This window comes from Lepisma saccharinum, chromosome 1 (genome assembly GCF_977018435.1).
Source record: "Lepisma saccharinum chromosome 1, izLepSacc3.1, whole genome shotgun sequence".
Taxonomy (NCBI): Eukaryota; Metazoa; Arthropoda; class Insecta; order Zygentoma; family Lepismatidae; genus Lepisma; species Lepisma saccharinum.
Window position 1 is genome coordinate 1,719,087 of NC_139229.1, and position 26,561 is coordinate 1,745,647.

Sequence of the window (26,561 nt, forward strand, 5' to 3'; positions counted from 1 at the left end):
TACGCCTACTTTAGAATGTATGTATGTGTTCCTGGATCTTTAACAATCCCAGGGTTGTTAATGGTCCCGGGAATTGTAAATAAATTTAATTTCCGTGAGGGAGAGAACAACAGCAAGTGTAAATGGGTTGTAGACCGTAACGAACCTTTTCTATCTGTAAAATATTTCAATTTGGTTCAAGAACCTTTTTTCCGGATCAATTTAAATACTGTCCAGGAACCTTTTTTGGCTGAATTTAAATTCGGTCCAGGAACCTTTTCTCCTGATTAATTTAAATTCGGTCCTGGAATATTTTTCCGGATCAGTTTAAATACGGTCCAGGAACCTTTTTTCAATGAAACAATACACAACTTGTACCGAATTTACATTGTGCTACAAAAAAAAGGTTCCGGTCCTGCAGCGGAACCCAGACCTTTAACAATCCTGGCCTGAGGTTCAAATATGTCGTTGGTATCTAGCCTTCGACCTTTGGGTCAAGAGGCACAACATTTTGAGAACACTGCACTTTCTTCCTGATATCTGATACATCCTTGTGTTCCACGAATACATGCTATGCCTTCCCTCCCACCTCTCCGGCAAGGCAATGTTGCTCCGTTCTTTTGCAAACTTCATTCTTATCTGAGCCCCAACTTCTTAACTATGAGCTTTCCTCACAGCAAGGTTCTCGGAGGTAAGCCAATCATTGTATCCTGTTAGCACTTACGTACTGTTATTAAAGTCCGTGCTGATAAACTTTGAGACGTGGACACAATTATAAATATTCTTGTTAAGAAATGATAAGCTTGTACTTTGTCCTATGAGATGAAAACGGAAAACAAGATTGCTAAAGGGTCCTCACCCATTCTACTTGACCCTGTAATGGGAAAAGTTAATTTTCATTAACCTAAGGTCACTATTATATCGAATAGATATCATTGTACTAATGTGTTGTTTTTGTTATGGTTGCTTATATTATTATCATCTTTAGTTACTAACCGTTGAGCTCCCGCGTAGCCTATTGGTTAGTGCTGTCACCGTTGGTGGAGCTTTAAAAAAATGTTAATTTCTTACTCTTTATGGGACTAAATTGACATATTTCTGTTGTTGAATGAAAATGGATTGCAGAAAGTTTCCTATACGATACACTATATTCCTTTTCCGGAATGTAAGACAACGCGAACGCGTCCTGCGCGCACGTTGCGGCGTGTGCCTCGTCCAATGAACGCGCGGAGGGGGCGACTCGACTGGTCATGCGCCGTCCAGTAGTTCTGTGGGAATTCTGCATTCAGGACAGCGCCGCATAAACTGGCCCCGCCCACAAGCTGTCGCCTCTGCGCGTCCCTACTCCAGACATGCCGGAAAAGGAATATAGATCAGTGGTTCTCAACCTCTTTTTCAGTCGGGGACCCACCTTGAATATTACACTTCATGGGACCCATAAGCATGGGCGCCGGCAGAATTACTTGTAGGGGTGTGCACCCAGTTTATAATGTTTTTGCTAACATCGTGTACTTGAAGAAGCCCTATTTTATGCTTAATCAAATTACACATACTTCATTCTAGAAAAGTAAATATGTAATTTAAAGACTTAGTAATTTACATGTAATCAGTTTTTTAAGACACAGTAAATACATTTTCAAGCCCAACTTTGCGCCCCCCAAACGCCCCCTCGGGACCCAGCAGTGGGTCGCTCCCTATAGGTTGAGAAATGATGCTCTAGATCTTTAGCTATTCAAGTAAACCCAGTTTGACGAATTTGGAATAATGCCATTCATTTTTGTGTTCATTTGAATGTATCAATCTAGTGGCATACTGAACGCATGTCTCTTGGGCATGAACGCCTTCTCCTCTTAAACTAAATTGATTAAATAAAAGAGTGATCTCCGCTGTAGGGCGTACATTGCACTGTTACATAAAAACATATTGCTGGTGTGGACGTAATGCGTAATGCCCCACACGTTCACGACTTGAGTGGTAGCGACGTGGTCAACACCATGCCTTCCCTTCCGCTCCAAAGTATCCGTTGATTAGAGGCTGAGTGCACCCCAGAGCAGGGTGGTTCGTTTACTGTTTGAACTACCAATTCGTGTACGCTTGAAAATTTGAAAATGTTGTTCTTACTATACCGGGCGATTCCAAAAGAATATACTTATTTTAGACCAGTATGTTGTCGAAACTACTGATCACTGAACAGCATGGCGCTTCCAGGCGGAAGATAACGTTGTCTAGTTTCAATCAATTGTCGCTAAATCGCTCGTGTGGCGCTGTTTCACCCACTGATTCAGTCAGAGTGAAAATGGCGACTCAGCCGCAGAACGCGTTTTGTGTCCTCGAGTTTGCTAAGTGTTACTCGGTGATTGCAGTGCAAAGACGTTTGCGTGTGGAGTACCAAATCGATCCTCCTAATGAATGGAACATTCGTAGATGGTATAGACAGTTCGTAGACACGGGTTGTTTATGTAAACGTAAGAAATACGTATATTCTTTTTGAATCGCGCTGTATATTTGTACATATTCCAAGAGGGGTTGGTGGGAGTCATAACTTCCCTTTGTTCCAGCTTTTCTGTAAAAACATAGAACTTCAAACATAGCAGAAGATGACGAAATATAGGAGATTCTACTAGAAATGAATTGATTGATAACTTCTCCTTTCGGTAGCTCATTTGGTAGAGCATCTGGTTACCATGAGGAAGACCTGGGTTCGAATAGGTGATCTGGACCAGGATTTTTTCCAGTCATTTCTCTGTTTGTGCGCGGCTCTGAGGCCCACCCAGCCTCATATCAATACGTACCTGAGGGCAACCCTGGGGTTAAAGGCGGCCGGGCATATGTTTATCACATCACCCTATATGCCTTGATGCCATGTATGCACATGCACAGATTCAACCCTTATGAAAATCGTGAGCACGCCACTGCATATAATCCATTATCTTGAATTTTTAAGTTCACTTTATGCAAAGATAGAGTAACCGGGACTGGACCGGCAGTTCAAAGTGGGATCCGAACCATTATGTGCTCCCTCCGGGTATCACACCCCGGGATATATCAATTATCTTTACGAGAAACAAACATAACCTTATTTATTAGAAAGTACTCTCTCTCTCTCTCTTTTATTGTATGGGTAACTATGATGGTTAAACCCTCTCCTTGCTGACATATTTTTTCAACCCACTTACCTGAATGTAGCAAAAAGCGTAACATCGGAGTGCATAGTTGGCGACCCCGTTGTATTTCTAATTTATGTGAATGTAAACCATTGTGGCGTTGCTTGTATTATATCTTCGTCACTGGCAGGGTTGTTAAAGGTACAGAAATTTTAAATAAATTCAATTCCGGTCCAAGTGAGTAAATCAGCAAGTGTAAGTTGGTTCTTGACTGTAAAGAACCTTTTTATTTGTAAAGTATTTCAATTCGGTCCAGCAACCTTTATTCTGGATGAATTTAAATACAGTCCAGGAATCTTTTTCCGGATGAATTTAAATACGGTCCAGGAACCTTTTTTTCCGGATCAACTTAAATACGCAACTTGGACCGAATTTAAATTGTGCGAGGAAAAAAGTTCTGGTCCTGATGCGGAACCCATTAGAATTTATGGGTTAGTGGAGGTCCAGGAATTTTAAATAAATTCAATTCCGGTCCATGAGAGAAAATCAGCAAACGTAAATGGATTCTGGAATGTAAAGAACCTTCTTATCTGTAAAGTATTTTAATTTGGTCCAGGAACTTTGTTTTCGAATCAATTTAAATACGGTCCAGAAACCCAATTAAACAATGCGCAACTAGGACCGAATTTTATTTCATCAATGAGTACCGGGTTCGATACCTGTTGGTGGCACATAGTGGTTCGGGTTCCACTTGAATATGTAGGTCCAGTCCCGATTAGCCTTTCTGTGCATAAAATGGACTTAAACAACAATACAATCAATCAATTGGACCGAATTAAAATTATGCGAGAAGAAAGGTTTCGGTCCTATTGCGGAACCCAATAGAACCCATGGGTTTCTACACCTTTAACAACCCTCGTCACTTGGTTATGCATATGATCCTCTGCGCTAGTAGAGTGGGATCCATGAGTGTTACCGTGCAAATTATCCATCACCATATTCGTGCACTTTATTTGATCCAATAAGAGCTTCAAGAATTAAAAGAAAACTCAAAACAAGCTGTTGACAACTTCTGCAGCAGCATACATAAAAATTCATCGCTTAAAAACTTATAGGATGCAAGAGAAAAATTAATGAAAATAGTCATGGACAATTTGCACGGTAATACTCATTGATCCCACTGTATGTTTGTCCTGAAACCGGCATGTGTGGTCTGCTGTAGTACGATGTAATTGTATGCCACCAACTTCAGCTTAAAAATCCTGACACCTCGTTGGGAAACGCCAGCTCAATACTTGAACTCGTTAAGAAGTGAAAGGACCCAAAATAACAGTTTCAAAACTTATTGCAACATCGGTCATCAAAAGTCACGAAGAGAGAAATCGATGGGTCGATTCGGGGCTACGTTAGTTCCTGCCCCTGGGCGGAAACACAGCGCGGTTACGTAAGAAACAATTGAAAGCGGCATTCCACCTCTCACTCTCTCTAGCGGACATTGTACGAATTAATTTTATGGATTCATATTCCCGTGCCAGCGTGTGTAAATAGAATTCGGAACGTGTTGCGTGTGTTCCATTGCACTTCTGGGTGCTTTTATTGAGCAGGAACTGTGTGATAACAAGCGAGACGTCAAGGTTATATCTTACAGTCGTATTTCTCGACCTCCCTGAGAGGCGTAGACTGCAAGGGGGTGATATTTTATGAATACTCAAATGTTTCTATGTCTTCTCATTAGTGCACTGTGCAGCGCCAATTTTGAATCAAAGACGTGGTGTTTTTTGGTACTTCAACACTCGTTTACGTCAAGACTTTCGTCTTTATCTTCTGATTCAAATATGCTTTTGTTTTCAAGGAGTGTGTTGAATTAGGTTATTTTAAGTCACTTTTCTGACACTTTTGGCTAATCGTGACGATCACAATGAGTGATGCTATGATGAAATTGATGAAGAGAATACCCATGTCCAAGCCGGGATTCGAACCCGGGACCCGTTACGTTGTAGCGCGCTGTTATAACCACTCTTCTATGGATGTTAGCTCACTGAGTTTTTGTCTAAGTGAAGGTGGCAAATAACCTCAATGCTTTCGTTGCCATAATAATTTGATTTTCTCAATATTTCGTAGAGGGATGTAGCCCTATCAGCCCCTCCTCGGAGTACGCCAGTGCTTTATGCCACCGTAGGCTAATCGGAGACCTACAGTTTAAAGTAGAACCTGATCCACCGTACAATCTGCCTCCAACGGGGATCGAACCTAGGACTCCTTGATTACACGGCGACAGTGTCAAATGGTACTCTACTGTGGTGGCCCGATTGCATTACGTTTGTAAGCCAACTAGGGTTTATAACCATCATTTTTACAGTTTGAAGATATTTGTGGGAGGTTCACTCTCGATAACCCCAAATACGTCACTGTTGAACGGGTCTTACTACTTGCAAATTGAATAATAATAATAATAAAAAAAGGGACAGCTCCTACTCGGGGGCGGGGGAGGCACTAGCGATTCAATTTGTTCCGTTTTCCAGGCTTTACATGGTATTAGCCTCACAACTGACAGCGATCAGTTTCCTGTTCTTGAATTTGTGTCATGCGCTTACCTGTAACAAGTTGAACCTGTATTTACTGTACAATCGCATATGCTTCATTACTAGCCTACTAATCAGGACCAGAAATGTTCATAGTATTTGTTACGAATTTTAGTAGTATCTTGTCTTCGTACCTGAAGCACTTTCTAACTAATCAATAGGCAGTGAATAGTTCAATTCTCTGTTGTGGTGCAAGGACTTCACCGCGAAAAAAAACTTACGAGGACCGATCAAAGAGTTCGCAGAACGAAAGTTAAGGAGTGTGGTAAATCGAACTACAGCTGATTGGAAGTTTTCCTGCCCAATTACATCCTTGATTCATTTTTTATGTTTTACTTTAGCTGGATTCTGAAGAACGTTAGTCCAAATTCCAAGAATGTAGCAAAACGAAATCCGACCGTAATCAAATATTTGTGTTTGATGTTTGAAGTATATGGCGAAGTGAGACATTCACAAGGATTTTTGTGAAACATTAGAGGAGTGTGGCCATGGTTATTCCACAGTTGCCAAATTGGCAGAAGAACCTCATGTGAAGATAACCCCCTTTCAGGCAGTTACCCACATTTCCCCCCAAGGCGACGCCCATGCACATCTGGGTAACGCGGGAAACTTAAGAAAAAACACTCTCAAACAGCATGAAGCATAGATATCTTTAACATTGATTGATTGGGTTTATTTTACTTATCTTTTCTGCCACTTTTGGCTAAACGCGAAGATGAGGATGAGTGATGATATGATGAAATTGATGAAAAGGACACACAAAGAACACCCATGTCCAGGATGGGATTCGAAACCGCGACCCCTCCGCCACTGAGGCCTCGTTACACCAGTTACGGTGTTACACCCCTTTCGTTGCATACTTTTTAGAGTAGTAATACCTAAGATTATCTAAGGGTGGAAACAGAAATGGTATTTTGTAAATTCAAACACTGGCTGGAGAAGAATTAATTGTCCAAGGTTTGCATATACAGTGCGGGCGTCCTGTTAACTGGTCACCACGATTGATTGATTTGGTGATTTAAGTTCACTTTATGCACAGTAAGTCTAATTGGGACTGGACCTACAGTTTAAAGTGGGTGCCGAACCACTATGTGCCTCCACCGGGTATCGAACCCGGGACCTCTTGATCACAAGGCGACGACGACCACTGCGTCATCGGGGGCGGTCACCACGGGTCCGGAGCCTTGGCCAGTTAAACCGAATTATATAATGGAATACAGTAAACATCACTTCACAAGATGGGCAGGAAAGAACACAGGAAACTACTGTATATGTATCACCAGTGGCGGCGATTAGGGGAGACGTGGGAGGTGCAGTTGCCCCCCAACTTTTGCCCCCAGTTTTGGAACCCAATCGGCGCCACTGTGTATCACTGTACATTATGTACGCATTTTAAAGATAAAACAATTGTAGACTACATCTTTTAAATTACACACAGTAACTAAACGTATATAAAGAAGGCTGTTCTGTATTTTAGAGGAAATCAATATTTTTTTTCAGCTGAGCTGCCGGTTGAGCGAGACCGGTTAAGAGGGCGCCCACCGTACACCCTAAATATTTACCATTCTATATCCGAGCGGTACATTACTACAGTTAATTTTGTAACCATAGCATAGCGGTAAAATTTTCGCAATTGTCCATCCACTTGACGATAAATTCTCAACCTCACAGCAAAAGCTTCTTCTCTTAACTTCCCCCTGCTTCGCATCATTTTTATCAGCGTGCTTCCTTTCTCCTTCCTCTGACGAGAAGTTAAGTGCAGCCATAAATATTTTAATGCATCGCACAAACCTCGTGGTGTTGCAGAGCGAACCGTTACGACGCTTTACTACACTGGATTATTCAGCAACGGGCAACGGCACTTTTCATATCTCATAATGTCAGTCGGGTCAACGTGGCTACAGCGCACACGATTGATTCATGGCGTTGGTACGTTCGGAATGGCAACGCATGGGTGTTCTCGAATACCATCATCATAAATTATATGCAGAGGCTAATCGGGACCGACCCAACAGTTTTCAAGGGTATCCGATCCACCGAAATGCACCTCCCTGATTTACAACGTCATAACCTGGTCGCCTAACAGGAAGATTTTAATTGCCTATCTGGACAATGTTAGCCTAATTGTCATAACTTCATGTTTATTTTATATGGAAACCATTAGGTGTATGAAGATGAAATTTGAACATTATCTGAGTATTCGTAATGACTTCAGCATTACATAAATATGTAGCTTCAGTTTTTCTCGTTTTCTAATGGGCATTAGTTAATAAAATATAAAATTTATATGATCACTTAATTATTTGCTATTTGCAAAGTGAAGAACATCATTTTTGCTACATGATTACTACTGATTATTATAGTAAGCAGTATCACATTGTTTTGGTGTGTGTGCGGGGTGTGAGTGAGAGAGATAGAGAGGCATCTAAAATGAAAAAGTTTACTTAAAAAAAGGACGGATATTAGTATTTTCATTACTTCAGTGGAAGTTTCGATATGTTAATTTTTAGGACACATTAGGAGGTGCCCTGCCACTATCGATAAGACATGTCCTGACAATTTCATTGATCTGAATGTATACCCCATGTCACATAAAGTGGCATTCATTGTGGGGTTTAACAGTTGAAGTACGTGCCACTATACGTCTACATGAGTGTACAATAGCATATTTAAGGAGTTGCAGACGGTCTTGATGCCGCTGGAACGATCTCGGACAGCAAATAAATATTATCTTTATTATTTATTAATCTACAAATGTTTTATATTACTTTTCGGGTGATGTAACTGTAAAGAAGTTATACAAGTGAAATGCATTCGTGGAATATCCTTGGAGCGGGCACATGAACTGTATTCTTTAGTTATTTAGTAAAATTTGCATGTTAAGAGGACGGTATTAAACTTTCTGGAACCTGACAATCAGCTCCCCCCCCCCCCCCCGCCTCCTCAGATTTAGTCTCCAAGTTACCCTGCTGTCGGCAAGAGTCGGCCTGACCCAGTAAAGATAATGGTTCTCATAATAACAATGTGAATATCAATACGGAATTTGAATCTAGAATCTCTTATTTCGAAGCACACTCCTGGATCGTAGAGGTCTCAACCTGAAATTTAACATATTTTAAATCCAACATTTGATTCTGCTTAATTTTTGCTCCCAATATTTAACTCTAACTAACTCTCTAGCTTTCTTAAACCAGAAGGTTTATAGCTACAGCAACATAAGCCTTCCACCTGTCCGCAGGGGCGATTCCTCCATGTAGGAAGCGAGGAACTTCCTACAGTTCATTTATACTTGCTTCCATTTCTCTACTTTTTAGGAGTTTAATAATAATGCGCGTTATAAAATTATGAGCTCAATGTACGTACAATTGACTAGGTTAGCTACTGTCAAGAGTTGACTGGTGGCGCTCCTTCCAGCCGCAGCCAAAAGGAGATGGACACACACACTTTGCTGCCCCTCTTGAGGAACCTCGCTGGTATCACTACAAACAGATGGGTGAGGAGTGGGAAAGGGGCAGGGGGAAGGAAGGTAGCGGTTTTAAAGCATCCAGCGAGGAATCGTCGAGGGGTTCCTACATCAGTGGTGCCAACCCCATCAAAATTGAACTAAACGTAGCACAGTTTGATCTTCGTTGGCCCCTAACATCCTGCTTTTGACATAATGGTCAAATCTAGTATAATCTGCAAACGCGAGTCCCTGGGAGAGGGAAATCGAATTCAAAGGAATAGCTTTTCAGGAAATTGAAATAAAATTACGTTCAAATCTTATTTATACTTCACCAGCGGACTTGTTTCAAATAAAAGGGAGTATGCATACACAGCGACACGCTTTTTTACAACCAAGTGACGATCCATCATCCTCTATCTTTTCTTTATCCTGTCGATTTCCTGAGGAGATTTTACGGGAGTAAATCTATAGAAGGTTGGCGGTAAACAAACCATTTTCTCAAACCGTTTCAAGTTCTATGCTCAACCCATCTAGTTTGTTGAGCCATTCTACACAATTTTGTGTAGTGAATAATAAGTAACGCAAGTTCATAACTCGAAAAAATATATGCATAATTGAACTTCAAACTGTAGTTATCCGAAAAAAGTAATTAATAATAAATTCTAGCACAATTTAGAAGCATTTATCATAATTTCAAAGTTTAAGCAGCACCTTTTATTATCCTCAATCCACAGGACACGGAGAGGGGACAAAATCGACATTCTTGCAAAATCTGAAATATCGTCATATATTTCCGTTGTTTTTTATAGGTTCACATTGAAAAATTTCATAGTTCAAGGGGGCAGGGCCCCCTTGCCCTACCTTGTGCGTGGGCCTGCAGGTAACATTCTAAATGCAATGGATAGTACGAGCGATTTGTGCGACTGTAATTGAAAGCATTTTTTCAAACATTCCTCAGTTTACCATAACTTCTTCCTACACTTCGAAAAAGCCACGAATCACCACTACCTGTCCCTATCCCGGGCAAGATAAATACAATCTTTTTCATCCTTACCAATTTCCTTTAGGTCCATCTCAACGTTATTCCTCCATCTTCCTCTTGGCCTTCCTACAGGTCTCTTACCGTCAGGTTTTCCAACAAGAATCCTGTAAACTCTTCTTTCCTCTCCCATTCGTGCCACATGGCCTACCCATCTATGAGTCTTCCAATATTTAGACTTCCTATGATTTTTTTATAATAAATCCAATATTGTTTGGATCACGTCGTAATCCAAACTCTTTAAAAGTCGTCCAGTAGCCGTCCACTGCAACCAACAGTGTCATTGTCGAGTCTACTCTATGTCCCGGGAATCCCTGGAGCAAGAGAACAAAAACAAGTCCTCTGCGCAAGTTAAACTCGAGAGGTCTCGGCCAATGAACACGTGAGAGGGGAAGTGAGCACATGGAGGGGAAACGCGGCTGCAGCTACCAGCCGTTCGCTTTACTCCACCCACTCGCTTTCTCATCTTCTATACCGTTATGCGCGCCACAGATTCCCGAGACAGAGCGTATACATATTTGCAAGTTCTCTGTGACAAACACTTTGTTATGTGACACGCGTTTCGAATTAAGAAACTTGTCTGTTTCTCGTGAACAGAAATCAAATTTCACCTTGGCAAGAAAGCAGAAACAGCTTCGAGATGCATAAGTTCGTTGAATATTCTGTGCAAAACTGAAAATTAGATCTGGGATTTGAGCCAAAGAGAACCGTGAATCTAATTACTAGTTTACTAGTGGAGGCAAGTCAAGAAATGAATTATGGGAGTTCGATAAAGCAGAATTTGGAATCGGATCACCAGTCTATGACTAGTAATCATGCAAATCTTGTATTCAAATAGGAAGAATCAGGAGCATCAGCGATAAAGGTAATTAGACGTGCAAAGGCCGATACTGTGAGGCAAATGACAGAACACATTTCGCTTCAAGTCGATACATTTTCCCGGGTTGTAATTTTCGTATCTTTACACGTTGTTCATCATTCATTACAGGGTACATCATTATAAGGAAGCTTCGTGGTGCCATTTTTTTTTGTTGCATAACGTCATTATTTTTTATTTACGCCATCTGTTGAGAAACATGTACAATCTGCAACGTTAGCCTAATTCTGATTGGTTGACTACTTGTACTTATATCCACTCCACACCACAGCGAAAACAGTTTGTTATTGTTACAAGGAATTTGTAACAATAAATTCTTCAACAAGTCAATACACATGATACAAACCCGCTGGTAAGCCACATAATTGTTTGCCATGTTCTTTATTTGGAATACACCCTCTAAATATATCACACATATACCTCTGTCACTTTTTTGTCTCGGCTGACAGAAAAACAAATCTTTGAAAATCCTTCATGATGCAAGGAAAAATCTAAATTATTATTGATTGAATGATTTTCTTTATTTTACTTCGCTTGTTGTGCCACCAACTTTTGGCTAATTTGCGAAGATGGGGATGAGTGATGGATAATATGATGAAATTGATGAATGGACACTCACAAACATCCATGCCCAGACCGAGATTCGAACCCGAGACCGCTGGCGTCGTAGCGCGATGTGCTAACCACTCCGCCACGGGGGCCGGCCTAAATTGTTATTGAATATACTGTGTACTGGTGACTTCATGTGTAGCCAATATACAAAGTTATCATATTTTATAGTTAATTGCACCTTACTTTCTGGACAACCTGTATGCATTTCGCTTCAGCTAACACATAAGTCCAAACTTGATGTTAATCTACTATTCTACTTCTAAATGCGTTAAAGTCATTCTAAAGAGGATTCGATTTACAACCAGTATTTTACTACTGAAATTTTTATGAACAAGAAAGATTACAAGCACTTATCTATGAGACTATATACATACTTCAAACGAGGAGCTCGTCGTTAAGATGGAAGTTGTAGAGAATTAAAAAATAATGCACACAGATTTATTGTTCAACCATTGACCACATGGCGCGAGGGCAAAATGGGGCAATTTTTTAATACGTGTAATGATTGTGCCATCTGTTGAAAAAACAGCTTATTTGCGTACCTTTTCGACAAGGTGTAATTCGTTTACAACCTGTTATTGTTGTTGTTAAATTATAGTCTTAAAGATTCTAATAGTTATCTCCTGACGCAACGAAACGCTTTTAGTTTGCTTATGAGGAAAGCTAGTCCGCGTCCACTACATGTGTTGCCAGAGCATAAACTTAATTGCACCTGAAAAGGAGTTTGAAATCACTTTCAAGGAACCACCTATACGAACTTGTCTTCGTGCTCTTGTAGTGATCATAGTGTGTTTTAAAAGTCAAACCCGCCTGTAATAAGAGTAGCAAAGATCCAATTCAATTCCGGTGCAGGAGAGAAAATCAGCAAGCGTAAATGGGTTCTGGACCGTAAAGGACCTTTTTACCTGTAAAGTATTTCAATACGGTATAGGAACTTTTTTTCCGGATGAATTTAAATACGGTTAATGAACCTTTTTGCCGAATTAGTTTCAATAAGGTCCTAGTTGCGTATTGAAATGACACAATACGCAACTTGGACCGAATTTAAATTGTGCGAGAAAAAATGGTTCCGGTCCTGTTACGGAACCCGATAGAACTAATTAGAATTTATGGGTTCCTGGACCTTTAACAACCCTGATTAGTGTTGCCCACGAGACGAGACTTTGGCCTGTCTCGTCTCGTGGAGTCTCGTGGAAATGCTGTCTCGTCTCGAAAATATTCGTTTGCCTTATGACACATGGTCAATCTCGTCTCGTCTCGAATTTTTAAAAGCCTGTCCCGTCTCGTCCCGTGGGCAACACTAACCCTGATCCCGTATTTCCCGGAATCTCCCGTATTAGAGCTATTTATTTTTTATCCTCCCGGCTTCCGTATTGACATTCTATTTCTTCCGTATATTTCATTAACAACCAAGTCGCGAAATTTCAACTAGGTGAATCATAAAAAATTTCAATACGACTGCAAGATCTTTACCCTTTGACGGGCGGAAGTGACGTCATATCTCGCAGTAGTCTATACAGGGTGACTGGTAATTAGATGTATTCCCTGAAAGGGGTTAAAGTAGAGACAATTTGCAATAAATTTGACCATATGATACCCCGTCCGAAAATTAGTAGTTTTCGAGATAATCGAGTTTCTATTGTTTTTTCTAAAAATGACAATTTTCCACATAAAAAGATGAATTGAGAAAAAACTGATAATTGTAGGGAACTTATTTAAGCGTTTTCTGATAGCTAACAAACAAGTGGTTCGTTTAAAAAAAAGTTTTTCCAAATAACAATCACATGTAAGTACCGGGTGGGTCTAAACTTACAAGTGATGATAAAAAAACGCACTCTTAGTTTACTTGGCAACGTATTAATAACAAAAATGGTATGACACGAACCGTACAAATTACTTAAATTACTTCCTTCAGTCATCAGCTATCCAACAAGGTACAAATGTTGCTAACATTTACATTTGTGTACAAGAAATAATACTTCATTCATCTTCATGTGTATGGAATCAATGAACAATACAATTAAAGAACATTACACGTCTTGCTCAAAGTGGGCACCTCCGTTACGAATGCAGGCACGTAAGTTTTTACGGACATTTGTTCTCTTAACTCGTGATGTGATGGTGACCTTGACGTGTTGACCAGCTGTTAAGATCCTCTCCCTGAACTCTTCTTGCGAGTTTACCGGTGCCTTGTCATGTGGCTCCAAATGTAAAAGTCGCAAGGCGTCAAATCGATCGGGGGATCGAGCTGGGCAGTCATCATGCTGATAAATCATGTCACGTCTTGTAGCTAGAGGCACATCCTCCAACAACATTGCCATCCCGTTCCGCAAAAAATGTTCATAAGCGATGCCATTTAAGATTTGGGGCAGGAAAAATGGCTCGATGAAATGATTGTTGATTACGCCCATCCATACTTCTGCCTGGGCGTGCGACAGTGGCTGGATGAAAAGTACCCAAAGAAATGGATTGGCCGAGGCGGACCGATTCCCTGGCCGGCTCGATCCCCCGATTTGACGCCTTGCGACTTTTACATTTGGAGCCACATGACAAGGCACCGGTAAACTCGCAAGAAGAGTTCAGGGAGAGGATCTTAACAGCTGGTCAACACGTCAAGGTCACCATCACATCACGAGTTAAGAGAACAAATGTCCGTAAAAACTTACGTGCCTGCATTCGTAACGGAGGTGCCCACTTTGAGCAAGACGTGTAATGTTCTTTAATTGTATTGTTCATTGATTCCATACACATGAAGATGAATGAAGTATTATTTCTTGTACACAAATGTAAATGTTAGCAACATTTGTACCTTGTTGGATAGCTGATGACTGAAGGAAGTAATTTAAGTAATTTGTACGGTTCGTGTCATACCATTTTTGTTATTAATACGTTGCCAAGTAAACTAAGAGTGCGTTTTTTTATCATCACTTGTAAGTTTAGACCCACCCGGTACTTACATGTGATTGTTATTTGGAAAAACTTTTTTTTAAACGAACCACTTGTTTGTTAGCTATCAGAAAACGCTTAAATAAGTTCCCTACAATTATCAGTTTTTTCTCAATTCATCTTTTTATGTGGAAAATTGTCATTTTTAGAAAAAACAATAGAAACTCGATTATCTCGAAAACTACTAATTTTCGGACGGGGTATCATATGGTCAAATTTATTGCAAATTGTCTCTACTTTAACCCCTTTCAGGGAATACATCTAATTACCAGTCACCCTGTATATGCTTAGTTCTGCAGCATCAGTGGACAAATACACATATGGGTTACAACTAAGAAACGTACAGGTTTGAAAATTTGTATTCTCTATTGTATAAAATGTAAATTAATTCTTTTGTTTAAATTATATTCCATAAACATTTGCTGGAGTGATGTCGCGCAGCTAAAAATGCATAAAATTTGTCGCAACTAAATCTAAAGTAGCTAAGAGGGCTAGATTTGCAGATAAAATCCCATTTCTGGAGTATTACGAAAATACGCAATTCCAGGACTCTGATAAAAATTGTATCGATTGATTGATTGATTGAGTTGGTTTAGTGTATTTCGCTTTTCTGCAACGGTTGGCTAATCTTTTCTCATTAGCTTGTTCAGTTTTGTGTTCGTTATTCGAAAGAATCTATATTGAATACTTACTAACTATTATAAAGGCAATACTAACTAACTCTCTAGCCTTCTTAAACCCGAAGGCTGTAGCAACACAAGTCTTCCATCTGTCCCTATCCTGGGCAAGATCAATCAAATATTTTCCAGCCTTCCGATTTCCTTTAGGTCCATCTCAACGTTATCCCTCCAGCTCTCTTACCATCAGGTTTTCCAACAACAAGAATCCTGTAAACTCTTCTTTCCTCTCTCATTCGTGCCACATACTATTATGAAATAATGTCTAATAGTTATGTGTGTATGAGCCGCGGTGGCTCAGTCGGTAACGCGTCCGACTGCCATGCTCAAGGTCCCGGGTTCGAACCCCGGCCGGTTCTAACGTTGGAATCGGCTCCGGCGTCAAATGACATGGGTACCTGGGAGAAACCCTGGGGGGGTAAAGGCGGTCAGGGGCGTGATGCTGATCACATCACCCCCACTCACGACCGCATCAAGAAAGTGTGTGGCGTTACCCCCACACCCCCTATACGCGTTCATGGCGTGGCGCTATGCGCAGGGGAGCACTTTAATATGTGTGTGTGTGTAGTACTATTATTATATACTAATCTTTTTTATACTATTATAAAGACAAAGAGAATATTTTGGTACACCGACAGTACGATAAACCAGTTTATTTAACTTGATTTGTCAGTTTAAGATTGTGTAATCAACGAAATATCAGTTTGCGATAAGAACAAAGAGCATGTCGCGGATACACAGTAGCGAAACACAATATGTTATATATGAAACATCTTCCATCTTCTATTGAAGATTACTTTCACTCCCCTTCTTCAGTCTCCAGTCTATAAAGATTCCATCTTTCATTTCTTTATCATACTTCCAGTCGTGTAGTTACAACATTTTCAGAAGGAATAAGTGGAGACCATGCTTTCATTGACTGGATTATGTTTCCATTCCATATGGGATCCCTTCATTACAAGGCGACTACACTAATTTCTGGAAGTTCAAGTGTGGGATTACCGTTTTAAAGATGATATCGGTATATCGATAGTTAAAATAATTTTGTTTTGAAACTTGTAGTACGGAGTAGCATAAATCTAATTTCCTGAAGGAAGAACTTGGCCAACAGCCCTCTTTTCAGTGTCCTCACTGGCAATGAAGTTGTAATTTCACTTTTCAAAATGAAGAAACTTTGTGTAAATGCCTCGCACCTAATATTTCGCTCTTGACCTCGCGCTTTTTAATACGAGGGTCACTATTTATATTTTGAGCCTTGGCAACACTGATTGAAGTTAGGCGCGATTTGACGTTTGCACGGAATCGTCTGGCATTATTGACCATAATGTACTTCAAATGTTTTGTCAATAGCTTGATTTGTGTTGTTTATGTTGCCTTGGAGATTGCGCGACAACAATAAAATGGAATTAACTCGTGAACATTTTCGTGCGATGATTTTTTACGATTTTCGACGTGGATTATCAAGACAAGACTGCATCGATCAACTTACTTCCACATTTGGCGATGAAGCCCCATCCTTTGCCACTGTGAAACGCTGGTATAACGAATTTAATCGTGTCCGCCATTCGCTCACCGACGAGATTCGCGAAGGTCGTCCAAAATCAGTTGTTGTTCAAGAAAACATTGATGCTGTTCAAAACCTAATACTGCAAGATCGTCATGTGACATACTGTGAGATTGAGGCAACCATAGGCATTAGTTGAACCAGCATATATAAAATATTACATGATCATTTAGCTGTGAGAAAGGTATGTTCTCGTTGGATCCCACACCATTTGACAAAAACTCAAAAAGACGCTCGCGTCAATTGGTGCAAACAAATGCTCAATAAATACAATCGTGGTGCTTCAAAAGACGTATATAAGATTGTAAAAGGTGACGAATCATGGATATATGCATATGAGCCGGAACGTAAACAGCAGTCGACTGTATGGATGTTTGAAGATGAACCCAATCCAACAAAAGTTGTTCGCGCTCGAAGCACATCGAAACAAATGGTCGCCTGTTTTTTCGGGAAAACTGGTCATGTGGCAACTGTGCCTTTAGAGGAACGTAGAACGGTCAACTCTGAATGGTACACAACAATTTGTTTGCCAGAGGTCTTCGGTGAAATACGGAAAACAAACAAACGCCGTCGGATCATTCTTCATCAAGACAATGCCAGTTGTCACACATCTCGTCTAACAACCGACTTTATGAACCGTCAAAAAATCGAATTGATGGGTCATCCACCGTACAGTCCTGATTTGGCACCCAATGACTTCTTCTTGTTCCCGAATGTCAAGAATAAATTGCGTGGACAACGATTTTCGTCGGCGGAAGACGCCGTTGATGCGTTCAAAAACCATATTATGGAGGTGTCTCAAGAAGGTTGGAAAATCTGCTTTGACAAATGGTTCGAACGAATGCAAAAGTGTATTGACCATAAAGGAGAATACTTCGAAAAACAATAAAGCAGTTTTCAATGCCAAATTCCTGTTTTTTCATTGTTAGGCTCAAAATATAAATAGTGACCCTCGTATCCAGGCTGCCTCTGTGTTCACAAGGGAAGGAAACACTAGGATGAGGAAATCTTTTGAGAACGCCTATTTGCGTGTTGGTTTTATCTTCTCGTATAATATCTAAGAAACTAAAAGTTAAAATATACAAAACAGTAATTTTGCCTGTAGTATTATGTGGATGTGAAACTCAGTCCATTACATTATAAGAGGAACATAAATTAAGAGCATTTGAAAATAAAACCCTTAGAAGAATATTTGGACCTACAAGGGACGAGGAAACAGTTGAATGGGAAAGATCACATTATTTGTACTCATCTCCAGATATTATTAGAATGATTAAATCAAGAAGACTTAGGGGGATAGGTCATGTGGCACAAATGGGAGAGGAAAGAATAGTTTGCAGGATTCTTTTTGGGAAGCCTGATGGTGAGAGACCTGTAGGGAGGTCAAGACAAATAAGGAGAGATAACGTTGAGATGGACCTAAAGGAAATCGGTAAGGATGGACAAGATTGGATTGATCTTGCCCAGGATAGGAACAGATGGAAGTCTTGTGTTGCTGCAGCCATAAACTTTCTGGTTTAAGAAGGCTAGAGAGTTAGTCTGTGTCAAGCCATACCCACAATAACAAGAAACCATGTTCTTTTTTCTCAGTGCATGTACGTACAGTACAGTACAGGGAATGTTTCCAAAAACTCCTGACGAGAATCTCCATGAAACTTCCAGAATAGGACCAAAGTTACAAGCGTGCAGTGCGACATTTCGCAACCAGCCGGAACCATTTGAACTTGGTCAATATATTTAGGGCATTTAGGGCAGCCGAATATATAGGGTCTCCCCGATAACGTAGTGGTAACATCGTCGCCTTGCAATCAAAGGGTCGACACCCGGTGAAGGCACATATTAGTTCTGATCCCACTTTAAACTTTAAGTCCAGTTCCGATTAGCCTTACTGTGCATAACGTGGAATTAAAAAGCATGTAGACAAAGTCAATTACCAGCGAAGTGTATGCAGCAAAATATATATAATTATGTACACGAGGATAAATTTACATTGCATGAAGAAACTAAAAGTGCTGTTTATTTACGTCATTTTACTTCATCGTTGTGAGAAGATAGTGTTGCAAGCACACCTGATTTTCTCACCAGGAGCAAGCAGATAGTGACAGGACTCGCTTCGCATAGTCACATAGTGCAACAAATTTTACCGTTATTCCTTTGCACAAGAAACGACATGAGATGTTTTTTTCTAATTTGTATATACTAATTTCAGAAATAACTTTCAAAATCGCGTGCCACGTCACAGTTTTAGATGCACAAGGTGTCACCAATGAGGCAGCATATCTTTCAAGCTTTCATGATTTAAGTATAATATTCCGAAGGAATAACAAGACGTTACAAGAAGACGAAATATATTTGGAATCATGGAGCAAAAGTATATACAGTATTATGTTTGGAAATGAAAAATCATAATGTTGCATTTGGAAGTGGGCTCCTCTACTTGTAGACTGCCTGTAGAGAAAACAAAAAAAGTCCGAAAACTGGTATCATCTTTCCATTTCACTTATGTTCTGATGAAAACGCCCCCCGGCCACATTGAACTCCAGTTGCGAATGCAGTAGGTGCATCCTAAGTGACAAGCGCCACCTTAACACAAGGAATGTTTCAATGTGAACATTGACCAGTTGCACGTAATTTGCTTTCTTCGTATTTCCCAAGAAACCAGATCACAACTGCAAAAGATTTCCATGCTGCTGATTCAACTGTGTTTAATACTGCTTCAAATTCCTTGTTATTGAGGAGAATTCTAATTCGTGATCATATCAAAACCCCTTCCGTTACTTTAGATTCACCCAGTTTCGGAAACTTGTTTCTTATGTGCAGAAAAGTGTTGCTACTCTTGCCCAAAGCTTTCACAATAATTCTGAAGTTTGATGTGAAGTAGAGGTGGGAAGGGTGCGACATTATTGAAAACTGGTCGGGGGTAGGGAGGCAGATATTAATCCACGATCCACCCCTTCACACACATATACATAAATTATTATATGATATGCATATTTATAATGTTATACATGTTACTGCATATTTAAAATACATTATTGATAATTACATGTTAAGGAATTAATTTATTACTTTTATACATATCAGAAATTTATAAAGTAGCAAACTAATTCATTTACTAACTGGTTAAATATGTTAATAAATTACGAAATAGTTGGAAAAGTTTTATTATGATAGGTTTTTGTTTTAGTTTTTGCATTCTATCAATATAAATCAATTAGATTTCATAATTATACGGCATTTGTCTTGCATTCTTGCGTTACTTTTATTATGCGCATATTGTTATTGGTGTAGATCTGTTAATGATTACTTGAAAAAGAGAGAGAGAGAGAGAGAGAGAGAGAGAGAGAGAGAGAGAGAGAGAGAACATTCAATACTCACAACCACACTACTATTTGCGTGTTTTCGATATTATCCTTAGTAAAGTATATTTGAAGTCAAAACTAATTGCTTATCTTCTGTTGTTGTAACAAAAACTCCCCCAAGGAAATTTTCCGTGGGGTTGTTTGAGGTCAAGATTGTTGATGAGGGGGAAATTCCTCCAGTCCCCCCAGGATTTCGCATCCTGGAGGTAGGATTATTTTTGCTGGGGGAACTAAGGGTGTTTGACAAGCATTGTACTCCCCAGTTTTGGCTACTCTGTCGTATCACGTGTGTCCCAGAGACACAAGAAACATCATTACTTTGCATAGCTTCCTTGCCAACCAATAAGTAGCGCCACAACTTTCAGATCGTTGCAAACGTTCCAAGTATGTGCTTAACAGCAGCGCGACTTGTGACCCAACTTTGAGCAAGCGAAACTAAGACATCGTCAGACAGCTGTTTCAGTGTTACATATTACAAATCTAGATAAGCTCTTCTTTCAGTCGAACGCCCACTTGGCTAAGTATGGTCCCAAGTTCGCGTGCTAAGAGATTGCAACCGATTAGGTCGATACTGCGAAAATAGGGCATTTGTATGCAGAACTATATTCTGCGCGAACGAATACGTTTTGACTTGTGAAGTGTTGCTGCAAAGTTGAGTTGTCTTGGAGCATAAGCTCCCTCTCTTCGGTGACATTGTTCTTGCTTGATCAGCCGCATTTCTGATCTGGAGCACATTGCCCTTATAGCTTAACCTAAAATTGGACTAGTGTAATTCAGGTTGTTTCGTCACTTCCGGCTAAAAAATTCACACGTAAAACTTGCTCCACCTACAGGATTTCTTAAGTCCGTTGATTCAACAACTGTCGGTTTCAGATGTCATTCTCACGAAGCACGTCATTGTTCTGTTAAGAGTTACGTACACACTATTTAATGCGTGTTCTCTAACACGCATGTCTGACTTTTGACCTCCTGGGTTATTTATTACCTGTGCAGGTCCAAATTAAAGTTTGTGGCGAAGCGTGATCAGAATATTGACAAAGCACTAGGTTGAGTTTAGTCAACCTCCCACGTAATTAAATATAAAAGAAAACATTTTCTTCGTGTTTTCCTTGTATTTAGCGTCTCCACCGAGAATCGAACCCGACACCCCCTTGATTATAAGGCGACAGCGTTAGCACACTTGAATAATATGTAATGCACAATGAATGGCGTTCAATTAGCATTCTTTTATTGAGTGCATTAATATGGTCCTTTAAAGGTGTATTAAACTGTAATCTACCATGTTTTTGGTACTTAATAATAATAAATGTTTCTTATTTTACATTTATCTTTTATCTAGTTATATTTTTTAAGTTATAGTATTTGCCTTGCTTTTCTGATTAGACAAATATATTTTTTAAGATATTTGTTTCATCTTTAATTCATTTTGTAAGTGTATTTTTACACATTCATGAACTGTTCTACGATTATTATTTTGTTTTCAGTTATAAAATATTACTGTATATACCATACGTATTTAGATATGATTTCTGTTCTTGAACAATATGTATAACGTGCACAGTGTTTAGGTAGGTCCGCTCAAGAGGTATTTTGTCCTTTTAGAGTGCAACAAAATGTTGTGTGCCCAGTTGCCCAGATCTTCAGTTAAAGTTTGAAATAGAATAGCTACCAAATATTGGAGATAAACCCAAAATATCAACATTCGTTGCATTCGAGTGGGTGCTTTGCTTTCGTACACGCTTCCCTGCAAGGCGTGTTCCCTAACCCTACGGCGCTGGTAGAAGTTGCCATTCAAAATTTGCTATTAGAATCCACTTTTCGCCGTAGACTTAGGCAACACACATGACATCTTGCAGGGAAGCGACCATTTTCAGAATCTAGGTGTCCGATTTTTTTTGCCGGTGGCTGTACCTAAAGGTTTAATGATGTAGCACAATTTTCTATCGTAAAAAGTATCACTTTTACCTAGTTTCATACATTAATTCAAGATTGGATTGGATTAATTTAGTTTATTTTACTTCGCTTTTTGTGCCTCTTGGCTAATTTGAGAAGATGGGGATGAGTGATGAAATGATGAAAATTGATGAATGGACATTCACAAACAACCAAGCCCGAGCGGGATTCGAACCCGGGACCCTTGGCGTCGGAGCGCGATGTGCTAACCACTCGGCCACAGGGTCCGGCGTTAATTCCATAGAAAAATGAACCATTCATATTGGGGTCTCCCCGATGACGTAGTGGTAACGTCGTCGGCTTGTTATCAAGTGTTTCAAGGTTCTATACCCGATGGAGGCGGACTTAAAACCAAAATTCAAATTAAAGAATATTCTTCATATAACAATTTTATTTCAGATAACCGCAGGCCCGTACCCAGGATTTTTTTGAGCGGGGCGGGGGGCAGACCCTAAGGCGAATTCCCATAAATGTTCTCTCATATTATACACTATATATATATATATATATATATATATATATATATATATATATATATATATATATGGGGTTAGATAAATTTACTCATTTTGCTACGAATTGTTGAAGAACAGCATTTTCTAACCTATATATAAACAACCACATGACAAATATTTGCAGTTGACCCTGACATTTGTTTCTGTCAGAGACTGAAAATAAAAATTGTAGGATACGGGTAGACTACATTTATGCATAATACAAGCAATTCAAATAGCCTACGAAAAGCAACGTGTGTGTGTGTAGGTTGATATATGAGGGTTCACACCCATCTTGCAAAGTCCCTGACTTTTCCAGGTATTTTACATAGCTGTGTAATGATTTAACGTGCTGAAAAATAAGAGTTACACTTCAACTTTGTAAGTTAATCAAATGAATCACGTTTGTTGAAAACCTTTCAAAATAAATGAAAAATAAAATGAAGCAACCTTTTTAAGCAATATTACCCAAAAAGGAAGATTGTTGGGAAGATAAAACGAAACGTGTTTCCGGTTACAAACTCTGCCAAGCAAAAATCATTTAATTCCTCTGACTTTTCCAGGTTTTGAAAGCTTTTTTTAAGAAATAATTTGTTTCCAATGACCTCAGTCCTAGCCTTGTTTTCCTGACTCCTACAGTTGTCCAGTACTTTGGAGTCAGTGCAAACCCTGTAAATAAATTATCTGAAGGAACGTGTAAGTGACCTCACCCTGGCAGTGTGTCTGCTGGCGTAATATTGTTTCTATGGTGTATTTTCGCTTTTAGAATCTTATTCGACAGTAAAAATAAATGCCAGTGGCAACCAAGAAGCTATTAAATGGGGATGCATACATGTGGGATAGAAAATGCCATTTTCAAAGGCTCCTAGCATCGAATTTTTTGGCCTTGATGTCCTCTGCGCACTGTGAAAGTTGTCTGTTGTACGGTCACACCCCCGTGTATTTATGTTCACGACAATTACAAGTAGAAAAGAAGAAAGTTTGCAGTAAAACAAATCTCGATTGACAGAATTTCGTAAATAATAATGTACTTAATTTCTAGTGTTTTGGACAAATAACAATATTAACAATATATGTTAAACCTTAAACGTACTTCAGGCAATTTTTTGCCCCAAAAATCTAGCAAGGATTCGGCTGTGAAGTGGATTTTCCTATTTACATAATATTAATTAACCCTAAGCCATTGAGTGGTAGAATGGACATCAGTTGCAGAAAACCCCTGATGTTGGAGAAAGAAAACAAAGTTTTTTGTCCTTCTGCTCAGTGGTGGCGAAAAGGGATCACAGAGCTTGTGGTGCGGGTGGAGAGCTAAATGCCCCTTATATGGTAGGTTTTGTATTGCAGTCATTGAGGAACCTTTCTTCCATACTGTAAAGAGTATAGAAAATTCCCCTGTATTCTAATTTTGTGAAACATGTGTGACACTGTAATAGAAGAAACCATTCAACAATCAAGGGGTTCCTATTTTGTGGAGTGTCAAACAACTGTTTTTGACTCATAAAAAGTTCAGACATTTTTAATAATGTGCACAGTATTCTACAGAAATTCCTACATAACCAGTACAATGTCTGTAGTGGCGCAAGAGTCTGTCTTCCCTTATAGCAAGTAGTGTCCGAGCCGAGACGAAAAAGTCGGGACATTGATTAATAAGGAATGGACTGTCCTGACTAAATCGGAACGTCTGATAGCTTTGCATCAGTAGTTATAGAACTAAAATAGCGCAATATTGCAGACTGCAGACTTCTAGAGCCTGCCTCTGTCCAGAAATAACCTATTCATTTGCGCAAGGACAAAATTGAAATTCATGCAAAATTTGAAAAACCGTCAACGTAATTTTTGTAGGTTTTTATACGTTCAAATTGAAATTTTTCATGGTTCGAGGGGGGGCCATGGGTACGGGCCTGGATCACCGTATCGGTAAATTTCATGTTACTTTATTGGAATCGGCAAAAAAGGTTTAATTCTTATGAGTAAAGCCAGAGTTGTTAAATGTCCAGGAACCCATAAATTCTAATGGGTTCCGCAACAGGACCGGAATATTTTTCCTCGCACAATTTAAATTCGGTCCAAGTTGCGTATTGTTTCATTCAATACGGAACTTGGGCCGTATTTAAATTGTTCCAGAAAAAAGGTTCCTGGACCGTATTTAAATTGATTCGGGAAAAGTTCCTAGACCGTATTTAAAATGATCCGGAAAAAAGGTTCCTGGACTGAATTGAAATACTTTACAGATAAAAATGTTCTTTACGGTCTAGAACCCATTTACGCTTGCTGATTTTCTCTCCTGGACCGGAATTGAATTTATTTAAAATCCCTGGACCTTTAACAACCCTGAGTAAAGCTTCATTAAGCGTGAGGAAGGCTTTGATCCCGAGAGCGTTTGCTCCGCGCTGTATAAATAAACCGTTCTTGCGATTGCTATTCTAGTGTGGATCTTTTTCAGAGCTGTTTTCCCTTTCTTTTCAGGAACTCCATCCGAAATGGCACGTGGCCAACGTCCACCAACAACCTGGCCTCTGCCTTCGTGATCGCCCTGGTCGTCCTCCTGGCAGACCCGCTCCCTCATCCCTCAGGCTTTGCTCGGTGGCTGTGGCCGGTATCTTCGTACTTACCTCTTATACGGGGTGAGTCTCTTATTTATTTATTCATTTATTTACGTGTCTTGTGGCTAATAAATGTCCTCAGTTTGCATTGGGGCAGGAAAGGGGGGAGGGAGGAACTGGGCATATGTATCCGTCTAAAATAAACACCAGAGGTTCCGGGTTCGAATCCCTGCACGGGCATTCTTTGTGAGATCCCTTTCATGAATTAGCGATTAGCCAAAAGTGGTCTACGTCAGCGCCACTTAACGCGAGAACAGGAAATGACAGCCCTATATAAATCTCATGATATAAACGTTAATACAAACAATTATAAGATAAATATTACATTTTCTTTATAACCTCACAGGGTTGTATTAACGATAACATAATACGCTAAGACTCGACTCGAGTCAGACAGGGCAGTTCTTTTCGCACTTTTTCCTCCGTTCGAAAACCGCTATAACGTCCCAAAAATCAGAGAAATTACTTAGAACTCCTTCTAGACCATTCACGAGAATCTGCTTTCGTTGTTGCATGGCGAGTGTCTTTGTGGGTGTCCCTTCCCCAATTTCATCATCTTCCCTTTTCCCAGCAAAATGAACCGTTCAGTAGTTATTGTTTTTTAAAAGAAAAATCCAAGAGTTTTTCTAGATTTTTGAGGCTGCTTGCATAGATTTTGGTGGATTTTTGACGTACTGTTCTACTGAGTGTCCCTCGGCGTGGCGCAAGCTTTGGGCTCCGGCGGCGGGACGCGCGCAGGTTCGAGTCTCCTAGGGGAAGAGTAACAACTTTTCTCCTTTCGGCCTGTGTATGGGACCGGTGGTCACGTACCATCGTGAGGAAATTGGGGAGCTACGAATGAGTAGCGTAACCCGGTCATGGAAACTTACAACGACTGGGGGTTCGTCGTGCGTACCACACGTCACCCCGTAACTGGTTGGATGATCTCTTACTTCTGTGCATCACTTGTATTGCAATTAATTCCGATGTCAGCCTCTGTTCTTCTTATTTCGCCTCCAATAAATCTAGTTGTGTGGACTACATAAGGTTTCATATTGTTAAAGTTTATTGTTGAATGTGTTATGGAGTTTCCGGTTCGTGACGTTTGTCCGTGCAATCAAAAGGAAGTATATTGTACACACATATACTGTATTTGTATATAGAGAACGGGAAGAAGCTAACACAGGGTACTGCAAATGATACTGCCACGAACAATGGACTTCCTGGGTATAATCGGTCATTGTGGCAGTTTCCTTTTCCGCTTCATAGACGTGAATGGGTCGCAAGCTCATTGTTGAAATATTACAGGACATAAGGACGCCAGTGGTATTGTGATCAATTCTTT

At 39.9% G+C, this 26,561-nt stretch overlaps 1 protein-coding gene across 1 annotated transcript in view; it reads left to right on the plus strand.

Moving 5' to 3' along the window:
- The window catches only part of LOC145992107 (carnitine O-palmitoyltransferase 1, liver isoform-like), a 102,097-nt gene that overhangs the window by 10,665 nt on the left and 64,871 nt on the right, over positions 1-26,561 (plus strand). The window contains exon 2 of the mRNA XM_083128352.1: positions 25,101-25,258. Within this exon, the coding sequence (XP_082984478.1) occupies positions 25,101-25,258 (158 nt within the window). The remainder of the gene's footprint in view (positions 1-25,100; positions 25,259-26,561) is intronic.